A 16129-nucleotide genomic window follows, 5' to 3' on the forward strand; every position below is an offset into this window, starting at 1 on the left:
GCTTCCAATACAGTATGTGAAGAGAAAGGATGTTTAGGAAATGTTGGTCTGTCATCCATATGTACGTAGGAGGAATTGGAGTAAATTTTGTTTCTAAATTAGAACTTTTAGACATGGAATGTAGTAGCCATTGGGACAAGGTTTTGTTTTTTTTTTTTCAGTTTGTTTGCTGGATGCTTCCTGGATTTGAGTATTAGTTATTGATGGGCTATAATATATCTTTGTTCAATGTCTTCCCTAAGCTAGTAACAGGTTGCAATCTCCTTTGGATCTGGATAGTTCTCTAGGACAAGAGTCTGCTTGGTTGGTTACAAATTGAAGAAATTTTTTAGGTAGATACATAGTTTTAGTAATATAAAGGAAAATTTATAATGTGTGCATGGTAGTATAGATGGTTGTTTTTGTGGTGTCAGAGCTGATTTGGTAGCATCTGATAACTGACATTATATTCCTTTTTTTGTGTTGGTGGGTATATTGTATTTGAATAGAGATTTTCCAGTACATGGGATAATTATTGGTTTTGTAGTATTGTGAGTAGGTGTGTGGAACACTAATGGTGTAGGAAGCTGTTCAATGAGATAAAGATATAAGAAACCTGGGTGATTTTGTGCAGGAGTCTGTTGACACATACAGTATAGTACTTCTAGTACAGAGTATTATTCAAAGCTAAAGGAAACTACTCATAGATGTAGTATGCTTTTGCAGATAGTTGGAGCAGCACAGGATGTCCAGTATGGGCTATCTAAAATACCCAAAGCAAGCTAAGACCTTCCTGGTCCATTTGCTTGTTGAGCCTGTCCAGAAAAAAAATGTTTTTCTTTCAAGTATTTTACTCAACCGTATCCTATAGAGGAAAGCCTGTTGAGCATGTGGGCACTTCCTGTGGCAAACCCTGCCATTTTCTGCCTGGCGGATGCTCCCATGCTCAAAGACCTGGTAAATAAGCATTTAGAGGTAGTCTTTAAAGCCACCTTCTCCCTGTCAGGCCATGCCATACCATACATCCTGCAGTTTCTTCAGTGGGCTTCTACCAGACCATCATGGTATGGACTAAACACATGGCCTGTGACCCTGGTACCATCTTTACAGATGCCTATCCACACTCAACTGGGACTTTTTTCCTACAGTCTTATGCTACTGTGTGAATGCCTTGTTTGATACTATCTACAAAATTTCCAAGATAGGTCTTCTCTCTATTCACATACACAGGATCCTCTGGCTAAAATGCTGTTTGGCTGTAATCCTGTGCAAGAAATTCCTTAAGAAGCTACTCTTTGTGGGCAAACTCTTGTCTGGTCTTTTCTTTGACAAGGACATTATGGAGATCACAGGGGATAAGAGTACTCTCCTTCCCCAGAAGAAAAATGCTTGCTCCTGTACCAGTAGGTCTTCCATGCTTGATGTTTCTCATCATTCTTCTGTCTTCCAATGCAAATTCTAAGACTGTTATTTTCTTTCATAAGCAGACATGAGCCTCCAAGTCAGTCAAGTCTGGTGCCAAGGTTTCTTCCCATCGTTAGGGTGCCCCCTCTTCACAGAGTGGAGATACATATTTTAGTCTTTGCAGCTTTCTGCTCCCAACACATCTTGCACCTATGAGTTCACAGTGTTATTTCCCAGGGCTACAAGTGTGTGTGTGTGTGTGTGATGGAGGGAGTTTTAAGTGCTTGAGTATACCTTTTCCATTATCTCCCCTTTTTTTTTTGGCCTTTATTGCTATCTCATTAGGGACCAATAGCCCTCTATGTGATACCATAACCTAGAGTGACATGTTCTCTTAAATGAGACCGCAGGTGTCTATTAGACCTCTGATGTCTCCCCTGTACTCCACTGAACCTAATGAAGCATAGGCAACACTCCATTAGCTTTTTCTCCAGCCACAGTGGCCAGGGAAAGTGACAGCAAATACTGGAAGTGACAAAATCCTCATCACCTCAAGGTTCTTACTAGCTTGGGGGGTCCTGGACCTGCATGTCAGGTGGGACATATTTTGAAATGGACACCAATTTCCATGGGGTGTACTTACCTTTTACAAGAGTGTTTCAATGTAGCAATTGTGATAGCAACATGCAAAGTGTAACTCAGAGCAGCTAACTGGAATAGCACTATAGCACTATTCTGGCTATAGCAAATTATATCTGAATGGCTTTTATAGGTTACTAGCTTCTTCACATCACCCTTCATAGTACTGCCTTAATAGAAAAAAGGTGAGTCGTGTTTTTTTTTTTTCTTGTACTGACCAGTTTTATTTTTGTCATTGTTAGAAGATTAAAAAAAGTGTCATGTTATCCATGCAGTTCTGAGGCTGGTAATTTTGTCACAAGTCTGTGTTTGTATTTTTGTGTTTGCTAGAAATTGACTTTCTTTCCATTTATAGTTTTTACCAGTAATTGTGATACATTTATGCTATGTAGTTTCATTCACTTCTCAAACAGCAAAGCTGGTTGATGGACAGGCTCTGACCCAAACAGTTCACGTTACACATTTCTTAATCGATGTGCTTTATCCTACAAAGTAAAATAAACGTCTGCTGAATGTGTGGAAAAAAGAGGTTTAAAGTTTTACTCCATCCTAATTCTGTTACGATTTGCTTTGTTCACCAATCACTCTGATCCTCCTAGCAGGGGGACGAGACCCGGAGAATAAAACTGTCTGAGACTATAGATAAAAAGGCAATGAATTTTGCTTTCAAGGCAAAAGACGGTGCAGTCTATAAAAGAATGAAAACAGGAATAAAAGTACAGTATCTTTAACCTGTAGATGCATTGTACCTTTGTAAAGTTCGTACAGTATAACAAAAAAAGGAAATAACTATGATGTTCCAAAGGCTTTGTAATTGTATGACACCAGACTTTGAAAAAGGTCAGTGCTTAGAGACTGTCCAAAAACTTGACAAGAAAATAGATCAATTTATTCAGAATAGGTAGAGTTTTCATTGTTTTTATGATGACATAACAAACTTGTCATTGTGGCTTCTGTGTGAAGTGACTTTTTATATTTCTATTTATGTAATTTTTGTTTCCTTTTTATTTTTGTTACAGAGTTGCTCTTAAGACTTGGCAAAGAAGAAAATGTCAGGAGCAGCACGCCAAAGAAAAATTTAGGAAATACTGTACAGTACACATTGCAGAAGGTACTTTTATCATGCATAAACTTAAAGGGAACACCCAGATTACCTTGTTCTTCAGAAAGTTTTAAAGACTAAATTCACCTTTTGGGAAAAATAATAAAAACACATATTTCTGCAGAAAATAAAAGTGCTTTTATTACTTTTTTCTCCAGGAGCCTGCAGAACATTGTTCATGTGATCAGTAGATTGTGGGTGTAATATTAGACTCCTGAAGACTCTCAACACAGTTGTCTGCCCATACTTCCTGTATGAATGATGTTGCTGTGTGGGCGGAGCCCTGCTCAGCTGCTCTGTTTTTATAAAGTTACAGTGGGTGCGGGAAAAGGAACCCACATTCACTGTCATAGGGGGAGGGTTGCTGAAGCATGTTACAATTTACACCCTAAAATAACATGCTCCCAAAGGTGATCTTTAAAGAAAATGTTTCTGTATTTTCTATATGTAATGTTACCTGTAAATAGTGTGGAAGTTGAGACCAACATGCTGTATATGAGGGTTTTTCCATTTAAAAGTGTGATCCAGCTTCTTTTCTTGCCATGTTGATTGGATTCCCTGATTCAAAAAGCATTCCTTTGCTATGCTCTGCTGACCTCAGACTAAATGATAATTTCTGCCTTCACATGCTGTGGTAGGTGTAGGTGGTTTCTTTAAAAAAAAAAATTATATATATATATATATATATATATTTTTTTTTTAACAGATAATAGAACACTTAACCTTTGAGAGAGATCTGAGTGCAGAAAAACTTATGTAAGAGAAGTTAGATGGTTTTATAAAGTCAGATAAAGCTGGCCATACGCTGCTTGAATCTCATCTGATTCCTGCTTAATCAGCCGATATTTGAGCCATAGGTGGCCCTTTTGGCCTCACACAACTCAAAAAAAGTTGATTGCAAAATCAAGGGAGATGGCTCAAAATGTTTTGCTGCTCAGTGACTGCATCCTATTAGATGCAGTCACTATTTGGGTGTTTTTAACATCCACAGGTGTTCAAGTACAATAGCCATCAGGGAAGATTCCTCTATCCAGAAATCTAAACATGTACGGCTAGCCTTAGTTATCTCTTTATATCCATATAAACTGTTGCAGAAGGTTGCACTATCCTCTGTCTAGCCACCATTTTCAACCGCTCAATTGATGCAGACCATGTTAAATGAACACAGAGACTGAAAGACACATTGACAAATGTGTGTGGCGTTACAGTCGTTGGTCAGCTTCCATACTTGGGTGCTTTTTTAGGGTAAAATGTTTTCTCTTTCGTTCATTGATGGACACAGCTTCTTCCATTCTTCACCATAAAGCTTATAGCACCACCTAGAGGAGTATGACACTAAGCAGAAAAAGAAACATGGCACCACCTAGGGGCAGTCCTGGCTGATATAAACCCCCTCTCTGCATTGGCAATCCTTTTTTTTTTCAGTTTTTTTTAGTGCTCAGTAGTAGTGACCTTGCTCCCTGCTGGGACCTGTGGTTCCATAGTAATATTTCTCAGTTTTCCTGGGATGTTCCTGTGGAGATCTTCAAACAGCTGGGCAGGGTGATGGGCTGGATAATATAGATCCAGTGGTCCTCCCAGCCTGGTCAGCGACCATGTGCCGACCCTGGCCATGCGCTGGGCGGGCCACGATGTGCCCCATTTTGGACCGGGGGGGCCTGCCAAACCCCTCGTATTGCCGGATTCACCCCTCGCCCCCTCTTCATCCCACAATCTTGGTTTGGGCTACCTTTCTTTGCACTAGCAGTTACTTTGGGGTTGTGAGCTATGCTATCTTCCAGCTCTGGCGGGTGGAGATGCCTGCCTGGCTTGCTGTGGTGGTGGGAGCCATGTGATGATGTTGCCTGGCAGTCCTGTGGCTGGTTCGGCTGGCTTATTGTGTCTCTTTCCTGACAACCATTTTCCCAAAGACCTTGCTGCCATGAGCAGTGGACATTTTCTTGTAGCCTGTTGGCAGCCTGTTCTAATCTATTGGGCCTTGCTGTGCCTGGGCTCGAGAGGGCAGGGCTACAGCGGCTATTGTCTTGGTGTCTGAATTGCCTCCTCCTCCTCTGGCAGCCTTGTCATACAGTCCCTTGGCCATGTTTTTGGTGTCTGCTTTGTCCAATAGGGGCCTGGGCTTTGGTGGGCGGGGTTTCGGCAGCCATTTTCTTGTAGCTGCATGGCAGCCTACTTGCTACCTTTGGCCCTTGTGGATCACATGGGCGGCTGTTCTCAGGCATCCTGCTGTGCTGGATGTGTGCTCCACGTGGCTTCTCGACTGGCTTCCTTTGCAAGGGGACCTCTGTTCCCATTGGCTCACTGACAGCAGTCTTGGTGTCCTTTGTTTCCTGGGTGGAGGTGGCGTTAGGGCGTAAGGCGAGCAAGAAGCGACCTCCACCCTCTCCTGCTTCAGGATCCTGAGACCGTCTCTGCGGCTCCGGATACTGGCCTGCCTGTAGGTCCTGCTGACAAGATCCCTGGCCCCTTTGATAGTGATGATGAGTCCTCTGCTGCTGCTGTTGAACAAGAAAAGGGGCTGGTGGATGCACTTATTACCTCTGTGCAAGAAACCTTAAAAATAAAGGATGCTTCTGGGGCAGTCGCGGAGGTGTTCTCTCATCCTCCTTATTTTGACAAATTTGTTTACATGGATTGGGAACATCCTAAGAGACCCTTTTGTGGTCTCAAAATGGTTTGCCGTTGTGTTATACTTTCCATGAATCTTTCCTGAAGAAGTGGAGCGTGCCGCCTGTCTTGGACCCTCCAAATTCCAGGTTGAATAAAATGACTGTGATACCTGTCGAGGAGTCTCCACTAAAGATTCAGTGGACAGGAAGGTGGAGTCGGTTGTCCGCACAATGTTCACTATTGCTGGCTCAGCTCTTCCACCGGTTTTGGCCACTGCCCTATTGTCCCAGACCCTTACCTAATGGGCAAAACTCCTTCGCCATGGCCTGGGGGGAAGCCTAGCTTATATGGAATTGGCAGACCAGCTGGTCCAGGGCCTCAAGTTTGTTTAAGGGATGACGTGGCGATCGTGATCAGCACCTTGCAAGAGTTCAGGTGGATCCTGAAAGTTCGGAAATCCACTCTGACCCCAACCAGGAAGATGGAGTATCTGGGCCTGACTTTCAACACCAGGTTCCACACAAGGACCCTTCAGAGGAAAATCCTGTCCAAGTGGCACAAGTCCCCCGACTCCTTAGACTCCCCAGGTTTGTATAGGTCAAAAGACCAGGATGATTAGGACCTTCGGGCGATAAGGCTCTGCCTGGAAGAGTGGACGGAATGTCTTCGGTGGCACCTGGTCAGGATCCAGCTGGACGTTGCCACGGTAGTGGCCTATGTCCACCACCAGTGGGGGACATGGAGTGTGAAGCGTTGCTAGAGGCCTCCTGCATTCTCAGGGGGCAGAGCATCATGTACTGAACCTCTCTGCCGTGCACATCCCTGGTATGAAAAATTGGCAGGCGGAATAACTCCGCCCTCAAATGTTGGACCAGGGCGAGTGGTCCATGCATCCAGATGTGATGCATCAGATTTGCTTCTGGTGGGGCACTCCAGACATGGATCTCCTGGCATCTCGGTTCAACAGGAAGGTGCCGAGATTCATGGCCAGGACGAGGGATCCGCTTGCAAAAGCAACAGATGCCCAGGTGCATCATGGAGCCAATATCATCTCTTCTATGCGTTTCCTCCTCTCAAGCTTCTACCCTGGCTGCTGAGGAGCATAGAGGCCGAAGCATTCCAGTCATCTTGGTGGCTCCTGATTGGCTTTGTCACCCTTGGTATGCCGGCATGGTGTGGCTGGTTTGCGGATGTTCTTTGGTGTCTGCAGCTCAGAGCAGATCTTCTGTCTCAAGAGCCGATCTTCCACCCTGCTTTATGGCCGCTGGCATTAACAGCTGCTATTGAAAGCCAGGTTCTAAGAGACAGGGTTCTAAAGGCATGGAAATCTAGTTCTAGGAAGATATACCATCGCACTTGGAAGGCATACATTTCTTAGTGTGAAGCTGCCTGCGTTCCTTTTCGGTGGCTAGAATTTTGTCTTTTCTGCAACAGGGTGTTGACAAGAAGCTGACAGTAAGTACCATCAAGGGCCCGGTTTCCACAATGGCCATTTTTTTTTCAACGTCATCTAGCCTTGCACTCTTTGATCCATACTTTCGTTTAAGGGGTTAGGCATGTGGCACCTCCTGTGTTCTCCCAGCTGCTGCCATGGAATCTGGTTCTCTCTATTCTCCAAAAGTCTCCTTTTGATAATATTAAGGCGATTCCCTTGCTAAATCTGTTTCAGAAGGTGGCCTTTTTAGTGGCTATCACTTCTGCCCACAGATTGTCGGAGCTGATGGCCTGGCCCTGTAGGTCTCCTTATTTGGTGGTGCACAAAGATTCTTTGTCTGTGCCCTTCCTTTCTCCCTAAGGTGGTCTCTGACTTTCATTTAAATGAGCATAATGTCCTACTGTGCTCTTACAATGTACTCACCCATTGCATCCTAAGGAGTTCGCTCTGCACGCCTTGGATGTGGTTCAGGCAATTCAAGTGTATCTGTTTGTTATGGAGTTCTTTCATAGGTCAGATTCCCTTTTTGTGATCACGGATGGGCCGTGAAAAGCTGGGGCAGCGTCTTCTGCTACCATTTCTAGATGAATTCAGCAGACGTTTGTTAAAGGTTATGCCATTAAAGGTCAGTTTCCTCCTTTTCCCGTAACAGTGCACTCTACTAGGCCACTTAGTGCCTCTTTGGCCTTCCGTCATCAGGCGTCTATGTCTAAAATTTGCAAGGCGGCTACCTGGTTGTCTGTGTGCACAATTTTACAAAATTTTACAAGGTGATGTCTTGGCATCTTTGGACCCATGTTTTGGCCACAAAGTATTGCAGGTGGCTGTTTAAGGTTTCTGTTCCCTCTTCGGGGATGTTTTTTTTTGATTGGGCTCTTGTGTTCCTGTTGAGCTCCTGTTGGCCTGGTTCCTGCCTTGGTTTCTCCCACCCCTCACTGTTTGGCACTTCCCTATGGTCAAGAATGGAAGACACTGTGTCTGTCAATGAGCGAAAGAGAAAACAGGATTTTTTTTGTTCTGTAAAATTGCTTTCTTTGAGTTCATTGATGGACACAGCTCACATCCCTCTATGATTTTTTTTTCTCTGAAACTGCTTGTTACTAACTCGATTGCCTATGCAGAGAGGGGGTTTATATCAGCCAGGACTGCCCATAGGCGGTGCCGAGTTTCTTTTTCTGCCTAGTGTCCTACTCCTGTAGGTGGCGCTATAAACCCTATGTTCAAGAATGGAAGATGCTGTGTCCATCAGTGAACTCAGAGAAAGCAATTTTACGGTGAGTAACAAAAAAATCCTGTTAATACATCTATGGTACAATAAGTCATGCTGACCCAAAACAGGTTAACCCACTTTTGTTTTAAACTGAATGGGTTGACTGGGATGAGAATGGGTGGAAATCATGTTGGTGGTGTGCTTATTTTATAAGCAACATGTTCAGAAAAAATTGGCCCTACATTTTTCTTTTAAGTGATGCCATAGGTTAGTGGCTTCCAACGTCACTCCTCAAGTACTCCCCATGAGGCCATGTTTTGATATTATACCAGTCATAAATTCTAAGGCTGGCCATACATTATACAATTATCTTCCAATTTTCTGCCCAATTTCCTTTAGATTTACCTTCAACTGTGTAGTGCAAGGACCTGCCTAATTGGATACAACTGAAAGTGTTGTTTAGGTTTGTCCTCCTATTATATGGTTTTTGGTAAATCTAAACCAAAAATCTCCAGATAATTGTATAATGTATGGCCAGCCTAATCCATTGACCTTAATTTAAAGCACCTGGGCAAGGTAAAGGAAATCCTGAAAACATTACCTGTTCGAGGCACGAGGATTGATGTTGGGAACCACTGCCATAGGTACTTCTCAGGTGTCCTTGGTGATTATCTATTTATCTTATCTTGCATTATCTTATTCTGTCTGTCTATCTGTCTGTCTATCATTTTTAGAGATCTGCTATAAAAAAATAAAAAAAAAACATCTGTCACTGGACATTCAAAACTTTATACTGTATGTATCTTAGCATAGAGTTTATCTATCAGTAGTAGATTTCTCTGTAATGTTTCGCAGCTTAAGAACTTTTTATCAAAGATTGTAAAGAAAACTGTGTTATTTCACACTAAACCCAGGCAGTAATTACATATCTAGAGCCCGTGTAGTGTCTTCCGTTTATTTACAGATAATGTCGTGGAAGAAGTACAGCAATTTAGAGCAAATGATTTGATTGCTTGTACTCCTAACAAATGCCATATGGCCAGGTAATGAATGCTGTCATCTTGTTATTATGGAATGACAAACATCATGTTAGCATAATAACATACTGAACAGGAAATGCTCACTTTCATTTATGTAAAGGTGGAGTGAGTAATTGGAATTATTTGAGTACTGCAGTTTGGAATGTCACCCGGTTTGTTCTAAGTTATCATCTTTATATCCTAACTCTAATTTTATTTGCCAGGTATAAATTTTCATCTCTGCAGATGTAAAGTGCTGCATTGCTAAGATCGGGTTTAAGCCCAGAAGGCATGTTCTATTTCCTTTTAATCATCTTGACTAACTTGCAGTGTATAACATTATGCACATAGATAAGGAAAACATTCATACGAATTTAAAATACCAATAGCTTAAGGGGACAATACTGTGCACTAACGATTGTGTTAGTTTTGAAGAATATGCTGTCACATGATTTCAAGGGAGATGAAATATCAGAATATATTTCAGGGGCATAATGCTTCTTTTTTAACATCTAACTTTTCATTCTTTGTCCTTAACCTAAATATAACACACACCAAACAAGGCATCATATTCTTATATTTCTTATTTTGCTTATTTCACTTTGTAATAACAGATGCTTATATTATGTCTTTATGCAGTGCAATTTTTTTTTTTACATTTAACACACATTTCAAAGATCTTTCAATAAATTATATGCACATTTGACTCTTATTTTGACATTTTCTACAGAATGTAGAGGTATGAAGGTGTTAGCAAAAATATATTTTTTTTATTTTGTGTGCGTGCTTTTTTTCCCAAAAATGAACATGTACTGCTTAAAGAGACCCTGTCACCAACTCAAGAAGTTGCAGGTAGAGATAAAGAGAAACAAAGTATTTTAAACACTTACGTGCAGTATTTTTCTGTCCTATAAATTATTTTTCATTCACTTTCAATGTGCCTCTGAACTGAACTTCCCGCAGTTCCTTAGCACAGCTCCCTCCAGCCGTGCACGTCATAGCCCTCTTCACTTCTAGCAGTGCCTAATTCACCTACCTGCTTAATTTTTGAAGTTTATTCTAATTTCAAGTTGTACTTGTATACAAATCTCAATAGTTCTAGTTTACATTTACACAAATAAGGTAAGGAGTCAGAGCAGTGACTGATAACCGTGACACAGCCCCAAGTTTTATTCAAATGTAGCGTTTTGCAGTGCTTTCCCTTTAGAAAACTGTTGGTGTTCTGCTACTACTTTCTCATGTATTAAATGACTATTTGCAAAACAAATATTGTATGTATCTGACCCAAGTCTGTGTTTAATGAAAAGCTAGAGACATATCTAATTTAAATCTCACTACCTTTCAGTATATTTTTTAAATAAATCAAATATTTCCAACACAAAGTAAATTAGTACATGTGTTTTTTGGCTTCATCAGTAGTTAGCCCTGCAGTAATATACTAGTAGTATTTATTTATTTGATTTTTAAGAAGAAAAAAAAACATACCTGCATACTTTCCACGGTCCTGCCAAAGCCTGAATATAGCTCTGTACATGTTATGAAGGGAGCCTGTCCCCATCATCCAATATTAGATCAATTTCTAATGGAAGTATTGTAACAAAAATACTAACAATTCATATAGAAATAGACTAATAGTCCCACACAGGGAACTACCATTGTCACGATGTGGAGCTAATTGCTGCTGATCTGACTTTTGAATGATATTTTTTCACCGTAATTAAACTTTCACAGTGTCTACATTTTTCCTACCTTGGCAGTTAGAAAGATCTTGCCTATCATGATGTCTTTTGCACACCAACAGTAAATCATTATTTTTATTCAATAAATGACTTTCATAGCTTTTTAGCCTCACACCTAACAACAGAGGTGGATGCCATCAAAGAAATCCAAATAGACAGCTCAGGCGTTGCATCGATAGAAAATCCCCGTGGTGTAGTGAGTGCACAAATTGTGCCTTGCATTGTATCTATATCCATTTCTATAAAGACCAATATTACTAGCGCAACCATACATCCTCATAAAAACAGACTTTAATTTGACAATTGCGACATGCAATGCTCACACATTTAAAAACAATCTGCCCTTTGTCATAACATGTGACACAGTGAATTTTCTTAAACACACATTGGTATTTCATGGTGCATATGTCAAAATACCTATTTTTATGATGATATTGGGATGCACTGGTAGTACCTGTCTTTATTGTGGTGGATATTGGCAACATTAAAGTTGATTATTAAAATAGAATTCTGCTAAAACCTAGCTAGTATTAAAAATGCTTCCACTACCCTCCTAACACTATACACTATACTATACTAACTAACCTGTGTGTATGTGTAATGTGTATACTTAGCTATTTCAGCCTGCTTTGGTGGTCTGGCTCTCCACGTCAGATAGTGGCAACTGCAAGGGAGAGAAGGGACCAATGGCAGTGGCTGCCGCATGGGAGCCTATGGGTGTCATCATCACTCCTGGCCTTCATATCCATTGCTGGGCACTCTCTCCATTCCCTTGCAGCCTCTGCTGGCTGCCACAGGGTATCACATGACCAGACCAAAGTGGGCTAAAAAAAAGGTAACTATATACATCATTTTTTACTTTTAGGTAGTATAGGTGTTAGAAGGGGGAGGGAGCATTTTTAAGCCTAGTTAGATTTTAGCTGGAATTCTACTTTAAAGGAAAAAACACTTCTCTTAATCCTATGGTACAGGGCTGGTATTCATAGATAATGGATTACATACTACTACCGTCAGGTGATGGGACACTGTCAAAAACGTTTGCTAGGGCCTACCCCAGAGCATATAAGTATAAACCCCTCCCTCTTCATGAGGATCCAGGTTTTTTTTTTTTTTTTGCTGATGTGCTTAGCTGAACCAGTTTTCCTCTGCAGAATTTTTTTTTCCTTTTTAAACCATTGATGTTTTTTCATCTGAATCTTCTATCAACATCTAACTAATTATTGTGTTGCATTATCTAGCATTTTCTAGATTGGCTACCCTCAGTGTGTACTTTGGGAACTGTACCTGGACCTCATTGCATGAAAGTCACCCTCTTTTTGCCTGAGACACTGGATTTTTTGTTAGATGCTCGCCTTGCGCAAAGTTCAATATGTGAGGTTAGCTGCAGGGAGCTGCACAGGTCCAGGACCAAGATCTAGAATTATGGTTCCCTGACCCTGAAGTCCCCTTCAGGGGTATGTCCGCCATGATGAATGAAGTCTGCACCTTAAAGCATATTTCCAGTGAAACTGTAAAAAAATAAGTCAGCAGCTTCAAAAAATGGGTGCCCACTGTGCATGAGCGAGTAGCAATGTGTTTTCTGAATGGTCCTGTAATTATCTGGGACCTGTCACATGTCTCAAGAGACTACGGGAGGGAGGGGGGGGGACAACTTCTGTTTCCAACCGCCTAGGCGATCGCAGCAGAAGTGGGAGTGGGTACCTGTCAATTTCGGGTACCCCCTCCCCCCCGCTCCCCAAAGGTACCAATCCTTAATGATGAGCGGGAGACCAGTCCTTAAAGCGGAACTTCCCCTTTTGGGTGCAGCTCTGCTTTAATAGGTCCAATTTCATGTTTAAGGTAAGACACAGTTTCCTTATATATGTAGTCCAATTTCTGGCTTTAATTTAATTATTCCATAGCATAGCCCAGTATGAGATTTAGTGAGCAGAGGATTTGGGTGGTGTTTATTTTAATGTGGCAGTTCCTGCCATTTTGTTTCTAACTCTTCCTAGTGAGCAATTTTAAAATTGTCAGTTTTAGCTCCTATCTTAACTTAGTCCTCGAAGGAGGAGGTAACTGCAATTCACCCCCCAGATGACATGTTTCCACCTGCCTCTTTTACCAAGAATGCTCACAGTGTGTTGCACTCCTGCAGCCATCTTCTACAGACACACAGCCACAGAAACTCGGTCACTGCATGAGTCATATTGGCTCCTTCTCTGTACATGCAAAACCCCAACCATTCCACACTCCTGAAAAGTGAGTACCCAACTGCAGATCCCTTCACTATCAATGGCAGATCACAAGCACAAGGAACCTGAGACAAAAGGGTTTTAATAACATGCATTCTGCAGATGGACGCAAGCACAGAACACCGCTCAGATTGATGGCTCTTCCCTTGTCCCAGAGCAATGTCCTGTATTAACACAGTTCCCCCATTTGACTCAGGCTCCCTCTCAGACACACACCATGTGACCAGTCTGACAAAAGCATATTTCTCTGTCACTATGTCTGAATTCTTTTGAAAAATGTCAGCACTTCTAGAACCTTTTGTTTCCGGAGGCCAAAAAACTCAACATGTTCCCTTTTTCCCTAACCCTGTTTAGGAATGAGAAACGGAACCTTATACTTAAAGATATGGAGAAAAGTGTTCAGGACAATGATTTTTTTTTTTTTTTTTTTTAGTGAAGGATTTTCACTCCCTGAAGCTTATGAAGTACAAGCTTTGGCTTTATTCCAATTTTTTTCCATTGTGGAAATGCTAATTGATGCAACGTGCACTATTTTTTATCTAACAGCATCTTATTCACCACAGCCAAAACAGACCTCTTATGAGTACTAAGAGAGTGGCTAAGCCTAAAAAGACTTTGCTCATATACGCGCAGATTGATTATGGTCTTTGAGATTGGCAATGCCCTAAAAAGGTTTGTACTCCTACTAAACATTTGCTAATATTTATGCTATAGATAAGAATTTTAAAGATAAATGGTTTGGATTGGTAGTGGATCCTGCCAATTCTGTTTGTAATAACAGCTCAGTTCCTATTGAGGGTTTTCCCTCCTTTATGGATTCTCCTAATAAGCATTTTGAAGCCCGCTTACATGCCATAATTGCTCTTGCAAGTCCAGCTGATAATTGCTGCCATGTCTATTTGCCAGTAACTAACTGGTCAAGATGCATGAGCAGAGATCAAGAACCCGTCTTTGAAGACCCTGCACTCCTAGAGCAATTACATCTGTTGCCTTCAGCCCTTTTTTGTGTTAAAACTCTTCAGAATGTCATTTGATAAGTCTCAAGAATATCTCTTATCTCTGCATATGATTTTGTGGCTAAAAGTTTTATCTGCTGAACTTGTTTGCAAAAAACATCTGCTCTGTATGCCTTTTAATAGTGAATTCTTTTTTGGGAATCTCTTGACAAATTCACTGGTGCAGAGGTGCTTCTACCCTAAATCATACACTTCTAAAGCTTCTACTTCCACTCAAATAAAGGATTATTTCTGTTCTCATCAGGCATCCTTCTCTTAACCAAAGCTTAACACTTCCTTTCACATAGATCTGGCCCGCCAAGCCTTCCCATAAGCCCTCCTTACAATAAAAGCACGCCCCTACTCCTCAGAGTAGGTTGGGCGTCTGTTGGCCTTTGTGCCAGTCTGAATCTGAAACACATCCTGGACCTGTGGGTCCAATCTATCATCTCAAAGGTGTAAACAATTCTCAAAGTGTCTATCCCTGCCTCTCCCCACTTTTTCTTGCAGTCTGCCAGCTTCATACTAAAGAAAGGCAGATTTGATGACCATTTTGCACCAACTTTAGTCACAATGGATGGTTTTACCAGTTCCTTCAAAACAGTTCCAAGGTTTCTACACAAGCCTCTACAGCTTTGTAAGATTCAGAGGTACCAGCCACTTTTCACGCATCTCTCCTTATCTCGAATGCAAGTTTAGCTCAGGACAAAGCAAAAAGAGACCACATGTGCTTTTCCCTACAACAACTTAAACTTCCCCTGTGGGGAAAAGTGCTTGATTTGACCTCTTTAATGTGCAGGTCATATTAAAAGTAAAACGTGAGAACACAACTACTGTGGATCACTGGGTGATGAGGTGTAATACATATACAGACACCGAACATTTAAATAAAGGAAACAGAAAAACAAATGCACAAATAGTTTTCAGCACGTTAGACAATTTATGTATTTATTATGGACTGTGGTTTTGAGGTTTTTCTGTTTGCATAAACAGCATGTGATGGATGGACATACACTGTATTTTTTACGTGTGGATTGTAATTTGAAGGCACAGTTTTGGTTTATACAGAGTATTATTGTACTTATTTATTCATATGTATACTTTGAGTGAAACACTTATTGGTGTGAACAAGCTATTGATTATTTGTAAAAGTAGCTAGAAGTGGGCAGTGCAGAAGCTTGTATAATATTTTTGGTGCTCATATAATTCCCCCAATTCCACCTCCTATTTCACCTTGGGATCTTAACTTGGTGCTTTCTGCTTTTAGAAGCTGCTCCCCCCTTTGAACAGATTAGAAACATCCAATTGGAAAACCTTTGAGGTTGCCTTTCTGGGTGTCACTACGCATATTTGGCATGTTTCTGAGTTATCAACTCTATCTTGTAATGAGCCTTTTCTCATTTTGTACAGGGATAAAATAGTTTTGAGACCCCAAACTTCCTTTTTACCTAAGGTGGCCTCCTCCTTCCACCTCGGTGGGTGTTGTCTTTTCTTTCCAATGTCCTGACTGAAAGCATGGACGAGAAAATTGCCTAACATTGTTTGGATATGGTTAGAGTTGTCAGAGTCTTGACAGCCATAGCTTCTTCTCGAAGGCCAGAATCTTTTTGTTCTACCTTGAGGTCCTCCTAGTGGACACCCTGCTTTATCATTGCCAACTCATCTCAAGGGCCTACGTCCTTAAGGAAAAGATTCCCCCCTTCCCCTCAGAGCTCATTCCATAAGGACCGTTGGTGTCTCCTGGACTTTTAAACATCAAGCAT

General features: G+C 41.3%; 1 protein-coding gene across 1 annotated transcript in view; it reads left to right on the forward strand.

Moving 5' to 3' along the window:
* Positions 1–3041: 3041 nt before the first annotated feature.
* Positions 3042–16129, forward strand: part of LOC149448992 (centlein-like) — a gene marked incomplete at its 5' end in the record, with an annotated part of 181161 nt that continues 168073 nt past the window's right edge. The window contains one exon of the mRNA XM_089693971.1: positions 3042–3133. Coding sequence (XP_089550097.1) covers positions 3042–3133 — 92 coding nt within the window. The remainder of the gene's footprint in view (positions 3134–16129) is intronic.

This window comes from Staurois parvus, unplaced genomic scaffold, assembly GCF_062004578.1.
Source record: "Staurois parvus isolate SC_StPar_1 unplaced genomic scaffold, SC_StPar_1.0 ptg000644l, whole genome shotgun sequence".
Taxonomy (NCBI): domain Eukaryota; kingdom Metazoa; phylum Chordata; class Amphibia; order Anura; family Ranidae; genus Staurois; species Staurois parvus.